Source organism: Elaeis guineensis, chromosome 16 (assembly GCF_000442705.2).
Source record: "Elaeis guineensis isolate ETL-2024a chromosome 16, EG11, whole genome shotgun sequence".
NCBI lineage: Eukaryota > Viridiplantae > Streptophyta > Magnoliopsida > Arecales > Arecaceae > Elaeis > Elaeis guineensis.
The window spans coordinates 34,024,131-34,047,665 of record NC_026008.2 but is presented as its reverse complement, the minus strand read 5'-3'; the positions used below and the strand labels follow the sequence as shown (position 1 = coordinate 34,047,665).

The 23,535-nt window shown below is 38.4% G+C and overlaps 2 protein-coding genes and 1 long non-coding RNA gene across 6 annotated transcripts; 1 reads left to right on the top strand and 2 right to left on the bottom strand.

The window, feature by feature from the left end:
- Nucleotides 1-1,115: 1,115 nt before the first annotated feature.
- Nucleotides 1,116-6,804, bottom strand: LOC105059457 (uncharacterized). 2 transcript variants are annotated; one of them, XM_010942752.3, is made up of 5 exons: nucleotides 6,408-6,804; nucleotides 3,834-4,098; nucleotides 3,207-3,300; nucleotides 1,561-1,625; nucleotides 1,116-1,446 (listed from the first exon to the last, which is right to left on the bottom strand). In XM_010942752.3, the coding sequence occupies exons 1-5, from the start codon at nucleotides 6,692-6,694 to the stop codon at nucleotides 1,363-1,365; spliced, it is 795 nt and encodes a 264-aa protein (XP_010941054.1). In that variant the 5' UTR covers nucleotides 6,695-6,804; the 3' UTR covers nucleotides 1,116-1,362. The 2 variants fall into 2 exon arrangements, with proteins under 2 accessions (XP_010941054.1, XP_010941053.1); XM_010942751.4 differs by lacking the exon at nucleotides 1,561-1,625 and having other exon boundaries at nucleotides 6,408-6,803.
- A 1,475-nt stretch (nucleotides 6,805-8,279) lies between these two features.
- On the top strand, nucleotides 8,280-10,713 carry LOC105059456 (uncharacterized). 2 transcript variants are annotated; one of them, XR_834285.4, is made up of 3 exons: nucleotides 8,404-8,939; nucleotides 9,938-10,111; nucleotides 10,265-10,713. It is a non-coding gene; the product is annotated as an uncharacterized lncRNA (long non-coding RNA). The 2 variants fall into 2 exon arrangements; XR_002166204.3 differs by having other exon boundaries at nucleotides 8,280-10,111.
- Nucleotides 10,714-11,293: 580 nt separating this feature from the next.
- Nucleotides 11,294-22,919, bottom strand: LOC105059455 (uncharacterized). Of its 2 annotated transcripts, none has more exons than XM_029260322.2 (7): nucleotides 22,705-22,919; nucleotides 20,275-20,445; nucleotides 17,932-18,096; nucleotides 17,643-17,807; nucleotides 14,182-14,316; nucleotides 13,674-13,771; nucleotides 11,294-11,797 (listed from the first exon to the last, which is right to left on the bottom strand). In XM_029260322.2, the coding sequence occupies exons 1-7, from the start codon at nucleotides 22,888-22,890 to the stop codon at nucleotides 11,749-11,751; spliced, it is 969 nt and encodes a 322-aa protein (XP_029116155.1). In that variant the 5' UTR covers nucleotides 22,891-22,919; the 3' UTR covers nucleotides 11,294-11,748. The 2 variants fall into 2 exon arrangements, with proteins under 2 accessions (XP_029116155.1, XP_010941052.1); XM_010942750.3 differs by having other exon boundaries at nucleotides 11,294-11,783; nucleotides 22,705-22,917.
- Nucleotides 22,920-23,535: the final 616 nt, after the last annotated feature.

Below are 23,535 nucleotides of genomic sequence, written 5' to 3'. Positions count from 1 at the left end.
CCTTAACAGGAAACCCAAACCTGAACCTAATAAACCCCTCCGATCTCCTTCAAGTGCTCTCCTTCCGTATGTATCTCCGAAAAAGAGGATGAAATAAAAAGAATAAGAAACGAAAAGAATAAAATAGAGGGTCAATCTATGTGGGTAAAGTCTTGCCAAACAATTTTTTTTCGGCCTTTGATTCATTGATTTTTCTTTTGTCTTCCTTCAATGGAGAGGAGCTGAGGGAGGGCACCAGCGAGCTAAAAGAGGGCGCCGGTAGATGGGAGATAGAAGGGGCATGAGAGAGAGAGAGAGAGAGAAAAGCTAAGGGAGATTGATAGAAGCCCAAAATGGAACCCTAGAGATAGAGAAGGAAAGAAAAGGTGACGTCTCGATCACGATGACAGACAACACGAAAAAGACAATCGGAGAAGAAGGTCGTGGAATATAGCGGTTTAGTGAGTCGCCCTATCATAGGGCACTCATCTAGTCGCTCTACCATAAGGCGACTTATTGAGTCGCCCTATGATCGAACGACTCTTAGTTGCTGATTCAACTTTCCCCATGACGTGAAATTTACTGAGTTGGCATAAAAAATCGCTCTATGATATAGCAACTTTATTTTGGACAGTATTTTCATAAATACTTTGACCAAAATATTATTTTGATAATTAATTTATAAATTAATATTATTTAGATAAAATTCTCCAGTAAATGGTCTAATATGAGCCACATATTTCCCATCACAATTGTTAACTTAAAAATGTTTTTCCACCCAACTGAAATAAATAATAAGTAAATATCATGAAATAAAATTTGGTGATTTTACTAGTTCTTCCAAAAGAAATCACCATTATACAAAACTTGGACAATTTCTTTTCTGATGTTAATCGAGTGCCTTTTATGAATCTATTACAAGTTGAGAACAGTTTGGACTTTCAAAGTCTAAATCTATATATATACATACGACTAGGATGGAATAAATACCAGCCGAAATCAGGATGATATTTTTGATACCAACCCCAGAAGACTACCAACTGCATTGGTTGACACCCTCAACAAAATACGTATTTTTTTTTTTTTTAAATTTCGGGCTTGAACAAGAACACTGGTTGTTTTGAAGGCTACAAAAGTAATTCACACACAGAGAGGCTTCTGATACATTCTTATAAACATATGTACAGAGTTCAAGCATCATCTCAATGGATAATCAGGCTCTCTGGATTCGCGTCACGACAACAACAATTAGGACCATGACAGATAGCATAAACGAGGATCTGAGCAAATCGTCAAAAACTTCCATATCCTTTTCTCTTTCTCCTGGGTGAAAGAGCTCATTCACCAGCTTTGTGATCTTGTCAATGAATTCCATTATCTTGGTCATGGTATTCTCCAAGATCCACCTGAGAATTCTGGTAGTAATATCAGGTCCTCCACTAGAGCTCTGCTGTTCAGTGCTTCCAACTGCATATCAAAACACTTGTTTAAAATTTTGCTGTGTATATATATATATACAAGACTAACAAGAAGGCGGCCAGCACATTTGTGCTGCACTTACTAAAATTAAGTGCCATATACCTCTATCATGCAACGTAGCAACAGTGTTGAAGAAAAATTGAGTCTTTGAAAGCTCTCTGACAGCTCTTTGAAAGAGAAGAATATCATAATTCACCAGGCTACAAAATCAACTGTGTAATGCAATAGGTTTGAATCTTAAATTTCAAATTTATTACATGACACCAGTGCAGAATGCTTCCTTGCATACTGCACCAGATATGCATCTGATGGAACACTTAAACCAGAGAAGAACCAACTCCCACGAGCATATCATGAAACATGGTAAAATGACAACCTACAATATAATCAAGATCATAGCTTTGGAGATCAACATTAATGCACAATTTTATGTCAACTAGTTAATTGTGTAATGCTACTATCTGAGCACAGGAACTGCTTTGTCAAAGCAGTACTAGGCTTCAAAAGAAAGACGCATCCCAATCCCAACTCCCCAATTAAAATGACTATGATTTTCCTTCCTATGTAATTAACTAGATTTTCTAGGTGTGAAATTGCAAGTTAACTAAATATGTAGCATTTCATTAGGTTATATTACATTTGTAAATTCACTTAATAATCCTGTAACTGTGAATATGGGAGTCCAAATATGTCATGTTATCATTAATAAATGAAGAACTGATCTTTGATCGAGTTCCATTCCCATTAGGTTTAGCTAGGTCCCTTGCAACCTCCTGTTCTCCTTCCTCACCCTCAGAATTTTGTTAAACCCTTTTCCTAGGATCTCTTTCTGCTAACCATTGCCACCTGGTTAAGCCCATGTTACAGTACGTGGGCCTTTGCCTTCAAAGCATTCCAAGAGAACCCATGGCAAGAAAGAATAACACTGATTGATTCATCCCAGAAGTTGACAGGATATTTTCTGCTTATGGCCTTGTACCAGATGTTGATGATTCAGTTTAGAGAGTGTAAATTATAATGCCACTAGGTATATGTGCACATGTCGCATTTGAACCTCAAAGAGAACTGATTGAAAACTACATATCACAGACCATAAAACTCCAGAAATAGATTTTAGTGAAATATGAATTAAGGATAGTGGAGAAGGCATCTCACAATCTATATTGACTTTGTTGCAGTTTTGATTCTATCTAATGGGTGATGCCTGCAGAGTCCAGGTCTGCTATATTAAATAAGGCATTCACTTCTCTCCATTTAATTAGGCTGTTTCTTTAACTTCTTTCAAGACAAACATTGACTCGTTCACCTATCTCAACATGTAAAAACTGAATTGGCCATGATGATGCATAAGAATTCTCTCAGAAAGCAGCTATTACTCAAAGGGAGATACTGCGAAGAAAGTGGTGTAGTGCTTGGCAAATAGTTGTTCCCACTGAGCAGGAAACCTAGTACTGGAATGTAAGTTAAGAATAAAGTTGAGAAATGAATTAGTCAAAGAACAAACATGATTTAGTTCTTTGACGTCATGATAATGACTTTATGGAACTCATGATAAATTAAACTCAATAGGTGTTCTTGACAAATGCCATTTTATTTAAACATAGAAAAATTCCAAAAAAAAACACATGACCTTTGCTTTTGTGTTATGGAAAGTAGAAATGAAGAAATGTTAGCATAGAAGATCATTGCTATGCAGCATGATGTAGCAAATAGACTAAACTAGCTAATAAGAAAGTGCTTCCACAAACCTGCTGAGAATGATTTCTTGAGTTCTTGTACAGCCCTATTTCTCACAACTGCATCCCACACAGCTTTATCAGATGACAAAGAAACAACCATCCTCTGTACAGAAACAGAAACCAGAGAATGAAACCAATTCATGCATATAACTACATAACTCAAGAAGTAAATAAAAAAGAAAGAGTTATCCTAGACAAAATCTTCACTCATGCTTCAGGGTAAGCTTGGCAAATTTAATTCACCATTTGCAGCAGTTATAATATTGAGTAATACACAAGACACTAATAACCATATTTTGTATAGAATCATGATAATATATCGTAGCTTGGCATAGAACGATGTAAAAGAGCAAAAACTATACAAATAAATGATTTCATTCTAACTTTATAAAGAACTACATTACGTTTGATATATTGATATTTTTCGGATGATGTAATTTAATTGAAGCTGTGACTATAGATGAGATATTATAAAGAATTAAGCTCTAACATAAATATATAACTATATTCTGCAGGCTAAAGAAAAGGGAAGGCAAGCATGAATGGCAAAAAACAACATCCAAACACTCTAATAAAGAGAGAAAATAAAATGAAAATAGCAGAACAGTTTGACAGAAGGTGAAGTCCTAGTGTCACCTGAACAGATGGATTTGAATGCAATAGGTTAATTGCATTGATAATTTTTTCTCTTCCTTGAGATTTAAAAGCTTCTATGCTATTAAACTGCAGTGCATGCTCCATATGAAGATGTGGCGCTTGCTCAATCCTCTCTAATTCTGGTTCAGCTGAACAATCTTTCTGCATTATATCAGATGCCATAGGCATTTCATCAACAGCATCCTCCAGGCAAGAACAAATTCCATCTCCAAAAGTATGGCAATGTGTAGCTTGAACAAATAACCTACAAGAAATAAATTATTCGACAGATATAACAATTGTAGAACAATTGAAGTCAACAGCATACAAATATTTTTGATAGGTAATGAGTTATGGATCAGTATGAGGTAGTTACGCTAGCATAAGAAATCTTCAAACAAATGACCAAATATGTAGAGAAAATTATCCCGTTCTATTCTCATTTGAAACAAACCATGTATGTGATGAGCCATAGTGAGATCTGCTGTTTATTTTCCAGAAAAATGACTGAATCATTCTGTAGTTTAATTCTATCTTAGTAAGAAGTGGTAAGATACAGAGTAGATGGCACTCCTCCATCTTAATGACTTCTCAGATACAGCCCTCATCCATTTGCACATTTAATGCATGTTTATAAATGGCAGTTATCATTATCTGTTAAAACTTGCCCATTTACTGCATGTAATTACCTGAATAAATTGTTAAATTAGGACATATGCTTAGTTTTTAGCACACATGTTAAGTACCTTTAGATTGGACTCTATACGTAAGACATAAAGATAACTAAAGAGTTCAATGCCCAAGAGTAAAGAAACTCGAGGGAATTAACCATCAAGGCACCAACCAAGAATCACAAACTCTAACTGCAACTAGACTTAAAACGTGCTCAATTAGATTCACCTAAATATGAGTATCACATGATATTAGATTCGCCGAACCAGGTGGTTCAAGGCATGCTGAACCTTATTGGCGGCCTAACAGATGCTCAATTTGGAACACCGATGAAAATAGGATGGAGAAGGAAAGAGAAAAAGAGAGAGAAAGGGGGGAGAGAAGGAGATGAAAAAATTGGCAGTGGCCGCTGATGGCCCACCAAGGCCCCCAGAGCTCCGCTAGAGTCCAAATAGACAAAAATAAATAGATAGATAGCGAGAGAAAAGGAGACAGAAATGGCGGAGAAGGTTGCTGACTTCATTATGAACCGAGTAAAAAAATTGCTCGATTTGAAACAAGGTGATCATCCCTCCTTCCGTTTCTCTCTCTCTTCCTCCATGGTTCGATCATCTAAGGGCCTCCACGGCCCTCTGGTGGCCACCGTCGGTCCTCCTTTCCTTCTCTCCCTCTCCCCCCCCCTCTCTCTCTCTCTTCCACTCAAGTTCTCCCTCTCTTTAGCTTTCTTTGCCGTGTCGATTTGGGCTTGATACGGTCCGATACAGGGACGCACTGAACTATACTACCGGCCAGCGGGCATAGGGTCCACATCCGGTTCTACATACCTTGCATGAAAGGAAAAAAAATACAGGCACAAAGAAAATGTAAATGAAAGGAGGTATGGTAACTAAAATGACAATCTTCATCAACTTACCATAATGACAAAAGCATGCTTTCTACAACTAGCACACTTTGTAACCATGTTGCGGTTGTGCCACTGACAGTCTATTCGCATAACAGCCCAATCATTAATCAGATAAAGAAATCAAACCAAGTACTTTGATATCCAATTCATTTCAGTTTAACCGTCATGTGTAAGTAGCTTTGATGAGTCAGCTCTGTAAAGAAATGCAGCAAGATGCTCTTAAAGTTTAGCTATATGCAGAAGACATTTTCCAAATTTTCACCTAGTAACTTGGGGCTAATCAACCTTATGTAGTTACCACACCTTGTTTAGGCTATAAAACCATCATATCAAGCCTCACCATATACATTTGCAAAACATTTTGTAAGTGGTGATTGGTATAAAAATCATAGGTCACAAGAGATTGTATTCAGGAGCAATTTCGTGCGACATAATGATTCAGAATTCAGAAAAGAGCTAGCAAGTTTTGTCAAAAGTTGGGAAAGAGTTCAGAAAACCAAACCTGGACATAAAATAATAAAATTAAAACAACGGAGTTCCTTAAAATATTTGCATATTTATTTACTTGAAAATAAATATAGGAGAGTATAGGAGAGACAAGAATAATAAACGATAGCAAAAAAACATCACCGTCTAGCAACACTTTATGATATCAATAGTTTGTAACACATAAAGTCTGTTAACTCGTGAATAAATCATACAATTCATGGATAAATGAACAGTTGTAGGTTGGCTTCTTTTCAGAGATGCTTCAGAGAATCATGCAGCCAAGAGGAAAGCTGAGAATAATTTAAGAGTTTTTTTTTGTAACTATGATAAAAATTGTAGTATATAATCATCGGGACAGACACAGTTACAACGGCACCAATTAACAGTAAAAATTCACCCAAGTGATCATAAAACGCAGTCACAGATAACAGAATTCGAGCATCAAAAATGAACTATCTACATACACAAATAAAGCGTGAAGGCGGGAAACAAAGAGAAGAAGAATCTACTGATTGAGAGCAGAGACGGCCGCCTCGGCCTCCTCCCTGGATGGAGCCGGCCCGAAGAGAAAGTCCCCAGAGAAGGCCAGCTCCCGAGGGTGAGAGTGCCAGCTCGCCGCCGACGAGGAGGCGGCGACGGAGGGAGGAGGAGAGGAGGAGGAGGAGGCGGAGGAGATGGGGAGGATGCGCCCGGGCTTTGCGTGGCTTGCGGCGCCGGCCGTGGCCGAGAGCACGTCCTTTGCGGCGCCCACCCCGACGGCGCGGCCCGTGGAACGGAGCACGCTGCCTCCGCCCATTCCGGACGGCCTTCTCGTCTCGTCCCTTCCGCTGCGTCACTCCAATTTATCTTGATATGGTTTTGGATGGGGTTTGTGAGTGGGAGGCATCTTTCTGCTGATTTGTTGGAGGAGAATATACTACACAGTGTGGCCTCTTTAGTATCTAGTATCAACATAAAAGCCCGTGTACTCAAACAAGCTTTGAGGGGCGCGTCGATCCTCTTTTCTCAGCCAAAAGTTAGATTCGTGTTCTAGACCAAATTCAGAAGGCATGGCCTGGCCTGGCCTAGCTAGAACCCAATAACAAATAATTACAGTTATATTGATTAGTTGCTATTATAGACTTGCAAGCTAATTCTTAGTTCATATCAAAATATGAATTGCTAATTATGGAATCATTCCAATGCGGCCCATATGTTAACTGATTGATGCATCAATTTGCCCGGTAGACATTGGGGAAATTTCATTCTCATTTTGATTTGAGACAGAAATAAGAATATCTCAATCTTTCAAAATCTAATCCCTATTCTTCTCTACTATTTAAATTTTATTTCAATTTTAATTTCAATTTTGATCGAACATGATATGGTCAATTTCAATTTCCATTCCGATTTTAATCACTAACCAAATATGCCCTTAGCTCACATAGAAAAAAGAATAGATTTTAATCACTATATATATTGTACAATTTATTGTGGACAAGCTACATCACATCCAATCAGATATTATCACCATAAGAAGTAAATGCAAGGTGAGCTATCTTATCATTAATGTCTTAAACATCAAGTTATAAAGCTAGATCCTCGGGAGATAGACATTAATATGTTGCTCCCTTGACGTAGAGTTTGTAAATGCTTGTTAAAGTTGGAAAAAAATTATACATTATTGACTAGCTTTGAATGGCAGCCCCAATCATTATATAATAATCGTATATAGACCTCATGAGATGATCGCCTCTGCCCAATCCTCCCACTTTTTTTTTTTTTTTTCTAATTGGCTTTTGAGCAATGATGATTGTTAACTTTGTATAGCCATAAGAGGGTTTTAGAAAATATTGGTTGCATCAAACTATGGCAATTTACGATCTATTTGACTTGGGGGTACATGAGAGTTTATAAGGAGAGGAGAGGAGAGGGTAATGGAGGGGAGGGAAGGAGAATTAATTAACCCTTATTTAGAAAGGGAGAGGAAGGGTATAGAATGATATATATCTTACTCTTGTTTGGATTTGATGTATATTTTGATAAATATACCCTTGTTTGGATGGAAGGTTAAAGTTTTATTAAGAATAAATTAGGAAAGTGAAACTTAAGCGTGAACTTTTTCTTCCGTTACACCATCTCAAATCGGAAGTATACAAAATTTAGTGAGGAGTACGGAGGAATTAAGAGAACTCTCCTCTACCCTCCTTTATCTTTCAAAAAATTTTATCAAACAGAGTTCATTCTTTATTCTTCTCTTCCATCTCCTTGTGAACCCCGAATACTCCCAATCCAACATTATTAACTCTATGTAGATGAAAACAATTTTTTTTTTCTAATTCAAATTTTGGTGCATATAAACATGTAATGTCTCCAGGTTTCCCACGTAGGAACCCATTTTGAGAACCCTAGCAGGTAGGAAGAATTAACGGTGTGGATCACACCCATCAAGAAATCGAACGGCACAGATATCTTCAATCTAAAACCCTTGAATTCCTATAAATAAAGCTTGCTTCCATCTATGGCGGATAAGAACTTGTTATCCTCTAGTAGGCCGGGGGAAGGCATCCTTCCGCGAATAATGGGTCAGCCTTCACTCTTCTACTCCTGATACTCCTTTTTGCTTCGCATCTAATGAATGTTCACTCGATGGCTCCGTCAAAATCCAATATTTCCCGGTCCGCGGTAAACGTTCGCCGTCGGACGTGATGCGATTCTTGCAGAGGGTTCGATGCTGGGAGTATCGTCAGCTCCCCTCCATCGTCCACGTCACGCGCCCCACCCGCCCCAACAAAGCTCGGCGCCTTGGCTACAAGGCCAGCCGGGCTTCTTCTTCTTTTGGATTCCATAGCTTTTTTTCTTCTTATTTTTATTCATGTTGGATCATATCTGGCTCTTTTTCCCTTAATATTGATTGTTATTTAAGTCTTTTATCACTACGAATTTATTCTAGTTCTGATTTGGTTAGGACCATTGTGAGTTCCTGTTTGAGTAGCTGTGCCATAGGATGAACCTGGTAACTATTATAACTGCGTCAAGAAGAAAGGTGATAATGTTCTCAGGTGATCCTGATTCCTAAGGTCTATTATCTTCAGGACTATTACATGCTACCAAACCACCTCAACATTTGTCTTGCATAATAACGGAATAGGTGATAATGTTTTTATATCAACCAGCTGATGATGTTCTAAGGTGATTCTGATTCCTAAGGTATATTATATTCAGGTTTATTACTGGCCATTGAAATTTGAACCACTTCAACATTTGCTTTGCATAACAAGGGAATAGGTGATAATGTTTTAATATCAGCTAACTGATCTTGCAAACACAATACATCAATTTGATTAGTGAATCTATAGAAACTAGATTGTTTAGGTTGGTTTTTTACCCTGTTTATTATGTGACATTTGGAGCAATTTTTTGTTTATTTTGATAGGCTATTATGCAGAAGAAAAACGTGATTCTTTTATCAGCAGATATGGTATGAAGTGCTGCATGTTATTCTAAATTTTGATCAAATTGTTAATCAGAGATATGTGCAATGATTCAGGCTTCATCTTTATGGAGTTAATCCTCCTGTTGCACACATGTGAACTGATAGGTAAACTGCAACTAAGGACGTAATTGGTTCAACTTTTAATTACCTTCATGAAGGTTGATCATGGAGCTTATAAAGTTAGATCACAGAATGGTCTTATATGATTTAAGTTTATGACAATCTAAGCTGTCTTGAAGATTTACTTAACTGATGGTTCTTTTTGCACCAAAAAATGCATCACTTTGTGTTTGCTGCTTCATCAGACAAAGTTGAACCAACATTCACCCCTTCCTGCCCCCTCTTTGCACTCTTTTTATCATAAAAAACTTTTGGCAAGTTTGTTAAGGAGCCAACATTAAAATTTGTTGTTTCCTCAGATTCATGTCTGTAAGATGAATTTGTTCCTTCCTCTCTTTCTTGCCTTTCTTTATTACATCCGTTCCTACAGGATTCAGCCTTAAATATATCTGAGGTTTCAAGCTACTTTCTTTTTTTGAATCATGCATTTATCCTTTAATACAGGGATATGTAATCTATCATGTTCGTGTGAGATGAGGAGGCCGAAAGAGGCTTGTTCCCAAAGGTATTGTTTATGGGAAGCCTAAGTTCCAAAGAAACAAGAGGTCTGTAGCTGAGGAGAGAGGAGGATGGAAGTTGGGAGGTCTGAGGGTTCTGCACTCATACTGGGTCAACGAGGTTAGAAGGAAAAGGGACCTCAGTAACAATATTTTTACACCATTGATGGACTCAGACTTTTATTTTGCTATCCTTCTATGACTTCTTTTCCTATGCTTGTGCATTTGTTATGCTAAGCCTGAACCTCATGTTTGCCATACGTATATCCTGCAGGATTCAACCTACAAATATTTTCGAAGACATCCAAGTTGATGCTGCTCATAATGCAATTTGCAATGACCCCAGGATCAATTGGATCTGCAAGAGTGTTCACAAGCACCGCGAGCTTCATGGTCTTACTTCGGCCGGCAAGAAGTACAGAGGTCTCTGAGGGAAAGGTCATGTGCATCACAAGGCCAGGCCATCTGGCAGAGCAACTTGGAAGAGGAACCAGACTCTAAGATTGTAGTTTTTTGCTGAAATGTTCAGACTCCAGGTTTTCTGACGGATTTGAAGGTGGTTTGTATCAGTATCATTTTTGTAGATTGACCCCTCTTCATTCTGAGATTGTAGAATTTGTGATGATGATTTGGTGCTTTACAAGATGTTGCTTGTTCTTGGGAAGAAAACAACCATAGTCTGGGTCTGGAAATTTCACAATATCCAAATGTCTTTTTACATCACCAATCTGTATGGATTTCAAATTTGGGATAATTAAAACTCGAAATGGCTGACAATATTTAACAATCCCAGCACCAGTCTGATTGTGGGTGCCCTTAGGATCATCTGTTGCATGTACCACATAGGATATCTATTATCTAGAATTAGAAGATATATCTAACTTGCATCTTGGGAGACGTATTTTATCATTCTACAATCTGGAAGGGTCTGCTGCGCTGCCATCATATTATCAACAAATGAGTTGGAGCCCTCTGTAGTTCTATCATAATTCTGCGAGCAAATGATCCTATGATAAATTTAATATTTACATTTACTACCAAAGTATGCCCAACACTGAGCTCTGCAAGAGTTTAACATCTAATAACACTCCTCTAGATCCTTGAGCATCCTAGGATGCATATTCAGCCACTTTCATCTCCTTCCTCTGCTCTCCATATTATACTCTGGTTGTTTTATGCCATATAAAAACCCTGTTGAAGCATTGAAACATGCAACTTTCTGGCAGGGACTCCAGCCTCAGCATTTACAGCCTTTCCACACCAAATCCCAGGGAATATATACCATATTCCTTCGCTATAAAGCTTAAAAAGTAAACTTTTGCATGGATATAATACTTGTAGCAATAAGAATTGATGTTTTAATTACATGCACTGATTTCCTGATACAATGAAAGAAAACCAGGTGATGAAAAATATCCACTAGTTGATATGCTCGGTTGATGTGATGAACTGGATTCTGGAAAGGACAGACACATTCATATGTCATAGAGTGGAAGAACAAGCATAACCAGACTACCCTCAAGAACAAAATACATGGAAGCATCATCTGGGGCAACTGTTCTCTACAGAGGCGTAGCTAAAGACAGATTTTGAATATTAACTAGTTTGACAAGACCTCTTCAATGGTAACAAAACGGCCTTTCTCAATTGAAAGTTGACCTGCAACACCAATGGCAACGGAGAGCAACCCATCATGCAGGTCAACAGCAGGGGCACCACCACCTTGAGCTTTGACTGCAGACAGGAAGTTCAAGTGTTCTAAATAGCTTGATCCATGATGCAGTCCATCATACCTGGAGAGCACAAACTATTCAAATCATAGGAGGCTTTTTTTTCAAATTTTTTTTAAAAAAAAAGGAGAGAAGAAAAAATAAGAATAAATCGACCACATTAAGCCATTCAAAATCAAAGTCATGTTAGGATATGAGAATGGCAGGTTGTTGCAGAACGAGATCCTGGTTCACAGATAATTTTATATTGCAAATGAGTGTTCTATCAATATCAATATAACCTCCACAGCCACCGTGCAACTACTGTTATTGTTACTGGCTCTAACAACTCATTGCAGAAAAGTTTGACATCTACACCATCCTACAGGGAAGAACTTTAAAAGCAACAACCAATGCCACTGGTTCTTTTTTATATGTTAAGATATTCTCAGCCATCTACATGAAGATCTTGCATATGATACAAATCCAAATCTGCTTGAAATCTCATCTAACATGACTTGATATCATAACCATTCAGCTGATCTCCTAGACTTTTGTCAATTTGCATCAGAGTTGTTTACTAATCCCTACTTCCTTGTTTACAGTTGCAACATTTGACCAGTCCTTATCTTGCACTATTGTATGGTAACCTAGTATATCAAAAAGAATTATGAAGGTTTGACAGCCCATCCATCATTTTTTCTGGTTACCAGATAGTCTTTACCATAACCCATCACAAATCATGAGGCGGCCTCATGGACAGGCCAAAAAATTATACCATGGAAACATGTCACTAATTATATACCAAGTCCTTTTGATTATAACAAATTTAGCCAGGATCTCTTGGTCAATTGATCTACATAGCTCTGCCCTCTTAACAACTAATTCCAGGCCCCCATCCCCCTCTTTTATTTTTTTCATTTTCTTAGTAAACATGATAGCTCATGAAGCTCCACATAAGATATCATGTCATGGCCTTGGCTTACTATCTTACCATGGTTTGACATCATAAATTTGAGAAATAAATAAGCCTCCTCTCATCAATCAACACTCTATCATCTAAAACTAACATCCACATCTTTGTAAGCAACACCTATGCTTAGTGTGAAGAAATATGGACTCCTCTCAGTCCTTGCTAAACATAATGAAAATTTACTAGTCTCACCAAAATTACTCCTAGTGTTTGTTGACACCCCAAAATATACCTCTAATGATTTCAAAATACCTTCTTCTTTAATGCCTGCCAAACTACCTCTCTAATTGCTCTATCATATGCACTTCTTAGTGTCACAAACAAATCCTGCTTCCTTTCAACATCTGCTCCATTCGTAACTGCTCTTGCCATATAGAATAATATCTCTTGAACTTGACAGTGATGAACTTTGTTAATTTTTGGAAATTTTCATGTATTCGATAAGAGATAGAAAGAAAAAAGAAAGAAAAAGGACAATAGCAGAACCACCACATCAAGGTGTCCCTCAATATGAACCCTCTTTAGAGTAGAGGCTGTAAGCTTCCATCTTGAATGCATCAATCCTAGTGTTGTGCGAATCCTCATGATGTAGATGAAGGTCTTAAGCCATTAACACACAAGTCTCAAATTTCAGTCTCCCTCACAAGATTATGAAAGTAAGAGAACTACTCTGTTACAACGATTCGCTGCTTCTCTCAGAATCACGGAGAACAATACCGTATTGGTTTCTTACTTTTCCTAATTCTGCAGTGGTACCAATCAAATCCACTATTATACCACTTGACTACCATTTGACTACCACAATGCAGAGAGGGGCAAAACCTCATCTATTAAGCCTTATTCTAATGGTTTGCTTGCTTTAGAGTCAAACTTTTAAGGTCTCAACATGCAGAATTATCGAGGAAAAAAAAAACTATCACACTTCAAAAAAAAAAATTACAAATCAAAAAAGGAAAACATAAGCATAATTTATCCACATAATAATAAATGAAAATACATACTTGATTCGTTCATCCTCTGCTTTTATTGTCATGACACCAGCCCTCCCTGCTGTTCTGATGCCAACATGCACAACACTCTCAGGAACAAAGGCCTCACCCTGAAAGCAAATTCTAAGTTGTTCCTCAGTAGAAACAATATATAGTACAAATTCCACTCTATTTTATGCATATCCTTTTTTTTTTTTTTTGAGAAAAATGGTAGGAAATACCAGCACACATTCCATTAGAAATAAAATGGACAGAAAAGGAGAGAAACAAGAAGAAAAAAAAAATAGTGGGAGAGAAAAATAAAATTAAATTAAAAACGGGGAACTGGATTATCCAACATCATTAGATTGAGGATTAAAAATGCACTGCCTGGACAAAGGGAACTGGTTTATCAACTAAATGCTGTGATCAAACTAAGACCACCCAACCAGTGCATGAATTGGCAGCCGATAAGAACATGTGCTCAAGGATTCTTAAAAAAATTCAAGATCAATATCTTAAAGTATTTGAGTAATATTACCTTTCCAATGTCACCAACAACAGAAATTTCTTGCTCATTTTTACTGCCTTCAGCAAACATGCAAAGGTCAAGCATGCCCCGAGAGCCATTATCAAATTCCACAATCACGTATGCATTATCGATGATATCTGGTACCTATTGAATTGTGATATATAAAGATTCTTCAGGATAAAGAAATATCATCTTGAACATGTTAGATTGTGAAGCAGAAGAAAAAAGGCCGCCGAACATACTACATTATGAAGCAGGCATATTTATATGAAATAGCGAATATCAAAGAGTGGTCCTGAATGGGCAGTAAACCACTAAGATCCTGCACATAAGAAGCCTTCAGTTTTAAACTGATAATTTCTTTCGCTTCAGAATTACATTTCGAGATTCTTTGAAGTTATTCCTGCAGTCAAAAGAATTCCATGCATGAAAAAGGAAAAAGAATTCTGTTAAATATCAAGCATATCCAATTATATTTGACAACTTTACTACCTGCAGAGGACTAGCACACGGGTTCCATGCCCATTCGCAACTTAAATTATTTAAATTTACTTGGAGTGTCATGTGGATTCCTAATGCCCCAACAGAAATCCTAGTCCTAGGGGTAGCATAAGCCTTTGAACCCTAGGATTATGGCCTTCACCTTAGTTTTGCAGCTTTTGCTGATGATTTGATGAATAAGAATTATTTTTAAGATTATTCTTTGGTGATTCTTCTAGTACGATGCTCACTCTGTAAACCTAAGGATACCAACTCTATGATCACAAAAAAGGAATTTGGTTCTGATTCCAGGTGGTGATCGAACTCCCAGGAATCATCAGTGTGAAACCCTAAGAAAATATGAGTTAGCAAGTCAAAGACAACAGGTGCAAACTCTTAAACAATGATTCCACCAAGCCTAAGTACAGATTTGATCTCAGGACTAGAAAACCCTAATCTCAATTTTGTATTTGCATTTTTTGGGTTCATTTATTTGGAAATACCAAGGAACATTACTTCTGTATCAATCTTACATTTTATTAAAAATAATAGCTTCCAAATACACATGCAAATTTGTTGCACTCTAAGTGGCCAAATTGATAAAATTGCTCCAAACTAGCAGCAATTACTAGTAGTGACCGTCACATATGTCTGATCATGCCTTATGAGTTCAAAATACATACAAACTATGTTGACCTTGCTTACAATTCATGATATTTTCATTAGGAAAACCAAGATTTTGAATACCGGTACCGGTGGCCGTTTTAGCCGGCCAACGGCACGGTTCAGCACGGCCCCGTATCGGATCGGAGCAAACCGATGAAGGGACGAACCGGAGAGGAAAAAAAGAAAGAAAGAGAGGAAGAGAAAGAGAGAGGAGGGGAGGGAAGGAGGTTGAGGCGACGGAGATGCCGTCGGTGGCCATCTGAGGGCTGCACGGATCCTTAGAGAGCCCGGTGGTCACCGTGGCTCCACGTTGTCCACGGGAGAAAAGAGAGAAGAGAGAGGAGGGAAGAACAGGATTGAGGGAGGTCCGGCGGACAAGCCGCTGGAGGGCCTTCGACTGCCCGCCGTGGTCGTCGGGCAGCACAAAAGCCACTTCTAGCTCCGCGGCCGTGAAACAGGAGGCTTTTTTAAGCCCTCTATTTAGGGAGCTTTTTTAAAAAAGCCCTACAAGAATAAAGCTGGCAATGGATTTGCCGGCTTCACTGTTTCTGAGCTTTTATAAAAAAATATTGAAATAGTGAAGCCAACAAATTGATTGCTAATTTCACTGTTTTTAAATTTTTTTTTAAGTTCTTAAAAAGTAAAGCTGGCAAACCAAGTGCCGGCTTCACTGTTCATCTCTCTTTTTAAAAAAGAGTCGATGCATGAACAGGGGTGGTCGCCCCTGTTCTGCAGCCGCAACATCGCTCGCGTCGCTTTTGCTGTCCAGTGGCCACAACGATCACCTGGAGACCTCCGACGGTCCCTCCGCCGTCCCGTCCGCTCGTCTCCGATGGCCTCCCCCTCTCTCTCTTTCTTGCTCGTTGCGGCAGCTCTAACAAGCGAACCGAGCCGCAGAGGCTTCCGCGCACCTCCGACAGCCACAGAGGACCACCACTAACCTCCGACGGCCTCTCCCCCTCCTCTCTCTCTCTTCCTCTGTTTCCCTCTCTTTCTTCTCCAGCACCGGCGTGTGCCATTTTTCCTGTCAGAACCGTCCCAGTTCTCTATCGGTCCAGTTCGGCATGCCCCGAACCATCCGATTCGAGACGGTTTTGAAAATCATGAAAAACATCCTAATGTATATAAACATACAGAAATGTCAATTTTTTTTTTTTTGTGAAAAATGGATGAAGCCTTCTATCGTTTGTAAAAATGAAACATAAGAACCAAGCCCAAAACCTGAAAAGAGGAAGACCAACCAAACACTATCTCAATTACAGGTTGAGTATCTAGTTTGGATGGATCAAAAAGCCATAAAGAGCAACAACAAAGTAGACGACAGCACAACACCACAAACATGTCACTGACTCAGACACCTGAGCCACAGGAGGGCACAATAAGGGCCGAGCCAAAACTCAGACGCCGTAGAAGTCTATAAAATGGGCACTTAACAACAAAAATTCAACTAGAACAACCATGCCATGGAGGGCAATAGCATGGGCCGAACCCAAACTAAGATGCCACAATAGGCTACAACACAATGAACAACCACACAGCCAGGCCCAACATGGAAAACAAGTCGGATAGGCCCAACACCAATCTGAAACATCGACAAAAGTCGCACAACACTCATCAGCAACAACATAAGCCAACCTAAAACATCCTCAAGCTGCACTCCCAAATGTGCCTCTCATGTGCTGACTGCAACCTCAATGAATTAGATTCCTAAGAACTCTCATCGGCCCCAGGATTGTTAAAGATACATGCCATCAACTTCGACTACTATTCCTCTTGAGATCAACAAAAGCATTTTATAGTGATGTAATCCCTCCCCAAACAACACCACACCAAGACGATAGGCGTCATCATCTGCCCCTTCCCCTACGTCACTGCTGGTGTCGCTGCCACCCACTTCCTGCTGATTATTGCCAACACCAACGTCAAGCGTGGCTCCTTCCACAAGCACAACCCCGCTCCATTGCTAAAACCCAAACTAAACCCAGTTGAAAACCGAAGTAAAACAGAAGAGAGGTCAAGAAAAAGGAGATATGAGAGAAAAGGAGATAAGTGAAAGGTCCATATTTGAATGGTCAGATCTGGCCAGCCGAAAGGGAACAACTCTATATGGGCTTAGTTCCCTTCCCCGGGCACAAAAGAAACCACCCTTTTCCAAGAGCTTCTCTCTCTAGAAAAGCTAGAGAGAGAGGAGGTCCCTTTTCCAAAATGTTCACTCAGTGGAAAAAAAAAAAATTCTGTATATACATAAATCAAATACTTGTCAAACTAAGGGAATTATTGGAACAATAGTCAACCGCAGGAAAATATTTAAAAACAAAGCTGACCTTTCCATCATAAATTTCATCCTTATGGTTGACATCCATAGATCCAGAAGCCATCACACGAACTGGATTTGCAGCTGCAAACAGCCTCATTAAATCAAAAAAGTGGCAGCACTTCTCAACCAGGGTCCCCCCAGAATTAACATTAAACCGATTCCAGTTGTTGACCTATATGAATCTAGCTGTTAGAGTATTTAGATTCTTAAGCAAACAAGATGTAGCAAAGACACCATTTCTCTTCTCGAATTAGCTTAAGTACAGACTCTAGCACATATAAACAACTTTATCATACCTTAACCAGAAAAGGAAATCGATGTTCACGGATTGCCACCATCCTAACTCGCCCAAGTGTTCCACTTTTAACTATTTCAATTAATTTAGCCACAGGAGGCATATACCTGTACTCCAGCCCAACATGCACCAGTATCTCAGGCCTCTGTTTAGCTGCATCTATGACCTATGTTGATAAGCCAAAAAAATTTCTTGTTCATAGAACACAAGGACAAATATAAGCAAACAAAATATGCAGTCCCTACATGTAAATGCCATATTATTTAACAATAATGATGATCAACACTGAGAATCCATATCACAAAGCAACATTATTGCAAGACAGGTGCTGATTTTCCATGAGTGGTTTCACGTTTCGTCTTTTAGCTTGAGTAAACTCCTATTTATTTTTGTTCTAGTCTACTCACTTTAGGGCAAACCTCTGTGATGCTTGAAGTACAACTCATGGAGCAGAACCAGTGTTTACCTTTGAAGTGGAAGTAGGATTACCAGTGAGAAAGCCATCAATGACTCCTTTCTATGTTATCCTCTCATAAGCAGATGCAAAATCATTTTGGATCAAAAAGTTCCTAATTGTTTTACATAAAATATTGGGATATATGAGTGTATACGTTTATATATATGATATATGAAATTGATTTCTCACGGTTTAATCTTGCAGATATCATTGGTTCATGTCATTAAATTATCTTGTGGGCAATCTATGGAGAAAGTTATAATGGAAGACTAAAACCTCAAGCACAAAGGAGCACTTTGTAGAACTTCTTTTTCCAGTGGACTCGATAAAAAAGAGAATATGAGGTGTTTTTTATGATCAATGTTTTATATTTAAGTTCTAACCAGTAAGGGTACATCCTTCTAGGAGTCTCAAACTGACATAGACACAACCTCTTCTCTATTAAGTATCACCAAGCTACAAGGCCAGATTATCACCATCATCTATCCAATCCCTTTTTCTCCTTATGTGCATTAGTAACAGAGAGGTAAGAACCAGAGAAACAGGTGTGAAGACAGTAATGCTTTGACGATTGTGAACTGATTACAACAAAGTTTGTAGTCTAAGAAGGCTATAAATTTGTCCTCCTTCAAAACTAATTATGGTATACATGTTGAACCTAGCATAGTCTTTTTATGGATATAAGAATAATTTTCATGTTTCAGGGTTTTAACCTAAACATGCAGAGACATATCACATGTAATATCTCCATCCTGAAGCATAGTGTACACAAACTGAAAAAACATGTGACATACGAATATAGGATTGCATATGATTACATATGACATATAAAAGAATCCATCACTTTGTATTCTTTTACCATTCACCAAGCTCACTACGATATTCATTTTCCTGATATCTCTTCATTAAAAGAAATTTTACCATAAGCTGGATCTCAATTACCTGAAGTAGGAGCAGATGTGGGGTAAGTTAAGGTGCCAGTGCAAGGAGAAGAAGATCTCCCCCCCCAAAAAAAAAGGAAAAAAATGAAGCTCTTAGGAAGCAGGCGCCCAAGTGAGTTCTCTGAGAGATCCCAAAGTGGATGCAGTATTATGGATTAAACTTCCCTACTGCAAAGAGCTGGATGCATATTTTTAAAGCATTCCCTCCACAATAAAACTACAAAACTAGAATATTTACACTTCTGGTATGAACATTTCTACAGCCTCAATTAATGTCCAGGTTTATCGCAGATTATAGTATTTATATTACATGGTACAAGACTTAAAAAGTCTCTCAACATAAAGTTGCACAGCGTGTAAGACACCATACAAGTTTTCCTGTGAAGGAAGATATTTGAGTAGGTGGGGAGTTTTACTTCTACAAAGTCTTTCAGAATCAGTATTATTTTTCTGATGAAGATTGCTTTTCGAATATATCAATATACATTTTCTTAATAGTGTTCCAAGTATTTTTTTTAAACTTCTAAAATTCATGAAAACCATGAGACAACGGGCCTTATATCTTTCAAAAAAAATGGTGCAGAATTAGGTTGCAGGAACTATATGAAAAATATTATTTTGTAATTATGCTTTTGTTGATTTAAACAAATTTCATAAAGCTCAGTGGCTTCAAGACTCATAGTTAATGCTGAACAACATGATGAATCCTTCAATCCACTAGTTTACTCCATATCTTTGTGAAACAGACACACCAATCAGGCAGCAGTTGTAAATAATGGCCTATGGAGTAACATAGAAAGAGATACCTGAATTGAATATATTATAAGCTAAAATATACACCAGTGGAAAATTTAAGGCAATATGAACAACAAACAACATAGAAATGGCTACCAACATTATGTGTATAATGTAAGAAAGCGATTCATGGACCAAATTTATAGCTGACCTTTCTGCAGTCCTGAATGGTAGTACAAAGTGGCTTTTCCACAAGTATGTGATGAGGTGTGGGATGGCTAATTATATCCATGAGAATCTCACAGTGAGTCATGTTTGGGGATGACACAACCACCACGTCACAAAGTCCACTGTCCAGCAGCTCACAGTGTCCTGAGAATGTCTATTGGTTTCTAAAATTATTAAAAATTGCACAGTGAAAATAACAATCTTGTAAGGAAAATTCCAGCATCACAGCTTCCCCTTGGCATATCATGACCTTAAAATCTATTCTACTATTAAAAGCAAATTCTCAAGTGGCATATGAGGCTTTTTTCAGGAGTATGAATGTCTCCATACATACAAGGGGAATTCTATTATTTTGTAATATAAGCCCATACTTAGTCACAAATACAATTTACCCGACTGCATATATGTACTTACTACTTAGATTCAAAAAGCAATCTACACTTATGGAGTTTGCTTCACAGAATAACAAAATTGCATGGCGATAGCAATAACCATCAAGTTCAAGAGATCAAACTATGACAAAATCACATAATTGAATATGGGACTGGAGGTGCTAAAACATAGATAAATATAGGCGTATTAGCGCCCCATGATTTTCCATCCATCTCAACAACCTGAAAAGGCCCTTATAAATGTAATAATTACCATATATGCTAGTTAAACAATGACGGGAAAACTTTGACAACTCATGGACCAAACACATCAACATGGTCTAATAACGAATTGCTGCAAGGTAACTAAAGTTAGAATTGCTTCACAGAATTGTAGGCCGTAACTGAAAAACTCTTCAACCATGATGAGGCTCTTAAAAAACCCAAAAAAGCATATGTTTATGTACCATGAAGCAAGAAGATCCACTTGTTCTTGTGAATAACCTCCAAACTCACCATCTCCAATTCTCCTTACCAGTTTAAAATTTTAAAGGCAGGCAGGCATAAGCATGACCGTGTATAGTGAATAGCCTTATGCAGCACACTCGTAAAATTAACTTGTTTTGCCATGCAACATGAAGTTTGGCATGCACTGATGGAACCAAGTTTTCCTTTAAAAAAAAACAAGGTAACATCTTCTTGACATGCTAATCCATGAAAGTCTAGAAAATTAACTACAAGCTTGGGACCCATAACTTCTTAAGGATGCAGAAATATCTTAGGAGAGGCCAAACAAGATCATGAAGACCCAGAAATCGAGCTGCAATATGCCCACGTCCATGAGAGCACCTCCTGCTATCTTTGCCCACCTCAAGATGAGAATGCAGCCTCTCTAGGGGAAGCAACTTTCCAGATAGGATGGATTTAGAGGGTTGAAGGAGTTTCTATAGTTCACGTGTGACATCAACATAATAGGTGAACACATACAAAGAATGAGCAATGATAACATGCATATATCTGTGTGTGCGTGCGTGTGTTTGCGTATAATCTTCGTCCCTTAAAAAATGATATTATATATCTTTACATATACATATACATACATACCCATGGAACAAGGACTCCTTGTGATACAATATTGTAGTAGTAGTCCATTTGAAAAAGCATGAAAGAATTTGCTTAACTTGTCACTAGTAATAACTAACCAAATTGTAGGGACTCAAATTTGATCAAATACTTGGTAAACTCTTTTACGAGTTGGATACAGCTTAGGAAAAATCTAGGGCCTGTTTGGATGGTTGGGCCGAAAATCTTATAAGATTCGTGGCCCGATCATAAAAAATATTAGATTATAAGTAGGCCATGCCCTATATTCATAAATATCTAAGATCATTTTGAGTGGGCTGACTCAGATCCCATACGGAGAAAAAATGACTTGTTGTCAGACCTATATTTATAAGTATCTAAGATCATTTTAAGTGGGCTAGCTCATTCAAAAAGTGATTTTGGATACTTATAAACAAATGATCCGACCTGCTTATAGTCCATTATTTTTTACGCTTGGGCCACGAATCCTATAGGATTTTGGGCCCAACCATCCAACTGATAATGCTCATATAAAAGTTAGTATTCATGCGGTTCAAATAATCCTTGCAAACACTTCGCAAAGCTTTTATCTTTGATCAAGACTGTAACTCATAAATCATCTTCTTTTAAGTTCAGATATCCATATTAATTCAAAAATGAAGTACGATATCATCGAACAACTAGTCCTTGCATCCCATTATAAGTACACTCCACCTACTGAACATGCCCTCACCGTAAGGTCCCAAATTGGGAAACCACCAAATGGTGTATAAAGTAAATCGGGGAGTGTGGTTAAGATTTATCAAAAGGAGGCCGTAACAGTCATCCATCAAAGTATTCCTGGAATAAATCACATGCACTGGGCAAGCAATTCCAGGATAACTCGCACAACTTTTCCCAATTCTCCCACTCAGGGGAATAACATGGATAGAGAGGAACAAAGGTTTATGTATCCATACCGTGAGAGGGGGCAAATGGAGGGAACGGGCGAGCTCGAGGGCGAGGTCGAGAGAGGGAGGGTGGGGGTCGGCGACGCACGTGAGGGAGGCGCCTTCGCTGCGGAGGTGGGAGAGGTTCACCATGTGCTCCCTCCCCATCATCCCCACCCCTACTATCCCGTACCGAACCTCTTCCCTCCCCATCATCGCGACCCTCTCTCTCTCTCGCTAGGAGAATATGTGGTTTAAATCGAATAAGAGATGCCTAATCTGATGCCACGGTGTAATAAAGTTGAGTTGAATGGGCTGGGCTGTGGACTAGCCTGAAATCGAACCTGGGTGGGGGGTTTAGAGGAGGACTAACCTGACTTGATGTTAAGTTTAGCTTAATCTGAGTTGCCCATTTTCTACAGCTATGCTATGTTACATGGTGATGTTTGATGAACTGAAGAGAGTTGCATATCAAAAAGTTTCTCTTCTTAATTGCTGCCTGATGAGAATGTGTTAATGGAGCTGCAACCCCCAAGCTTAATGATTGTTGTTCCATGGAATTGTCGAGGAGCTAGTCAGCCCATTTTTATGAATAATGCTAAAAGGCTTCTTCATCTATTTAATCCTGATTTATGAATAATGCCTATGATCGTAAGATTTTGTTCGAAGAGTCTATTCATCTTGTGTACTATTCATAATCGATACATTGGGTCATTGGATGCGTATCCGGTCCTAATTTATAAAGTTCTTGTTAATAGCTTGGATTTGGCTAGGGCTGTCCTTTGTCACCATACTTGTTCGTCAATGAGTCGAATGTTCTTTGATTTAATGTCAAAGGACTTTCTGTTGAGAATGAGTAAA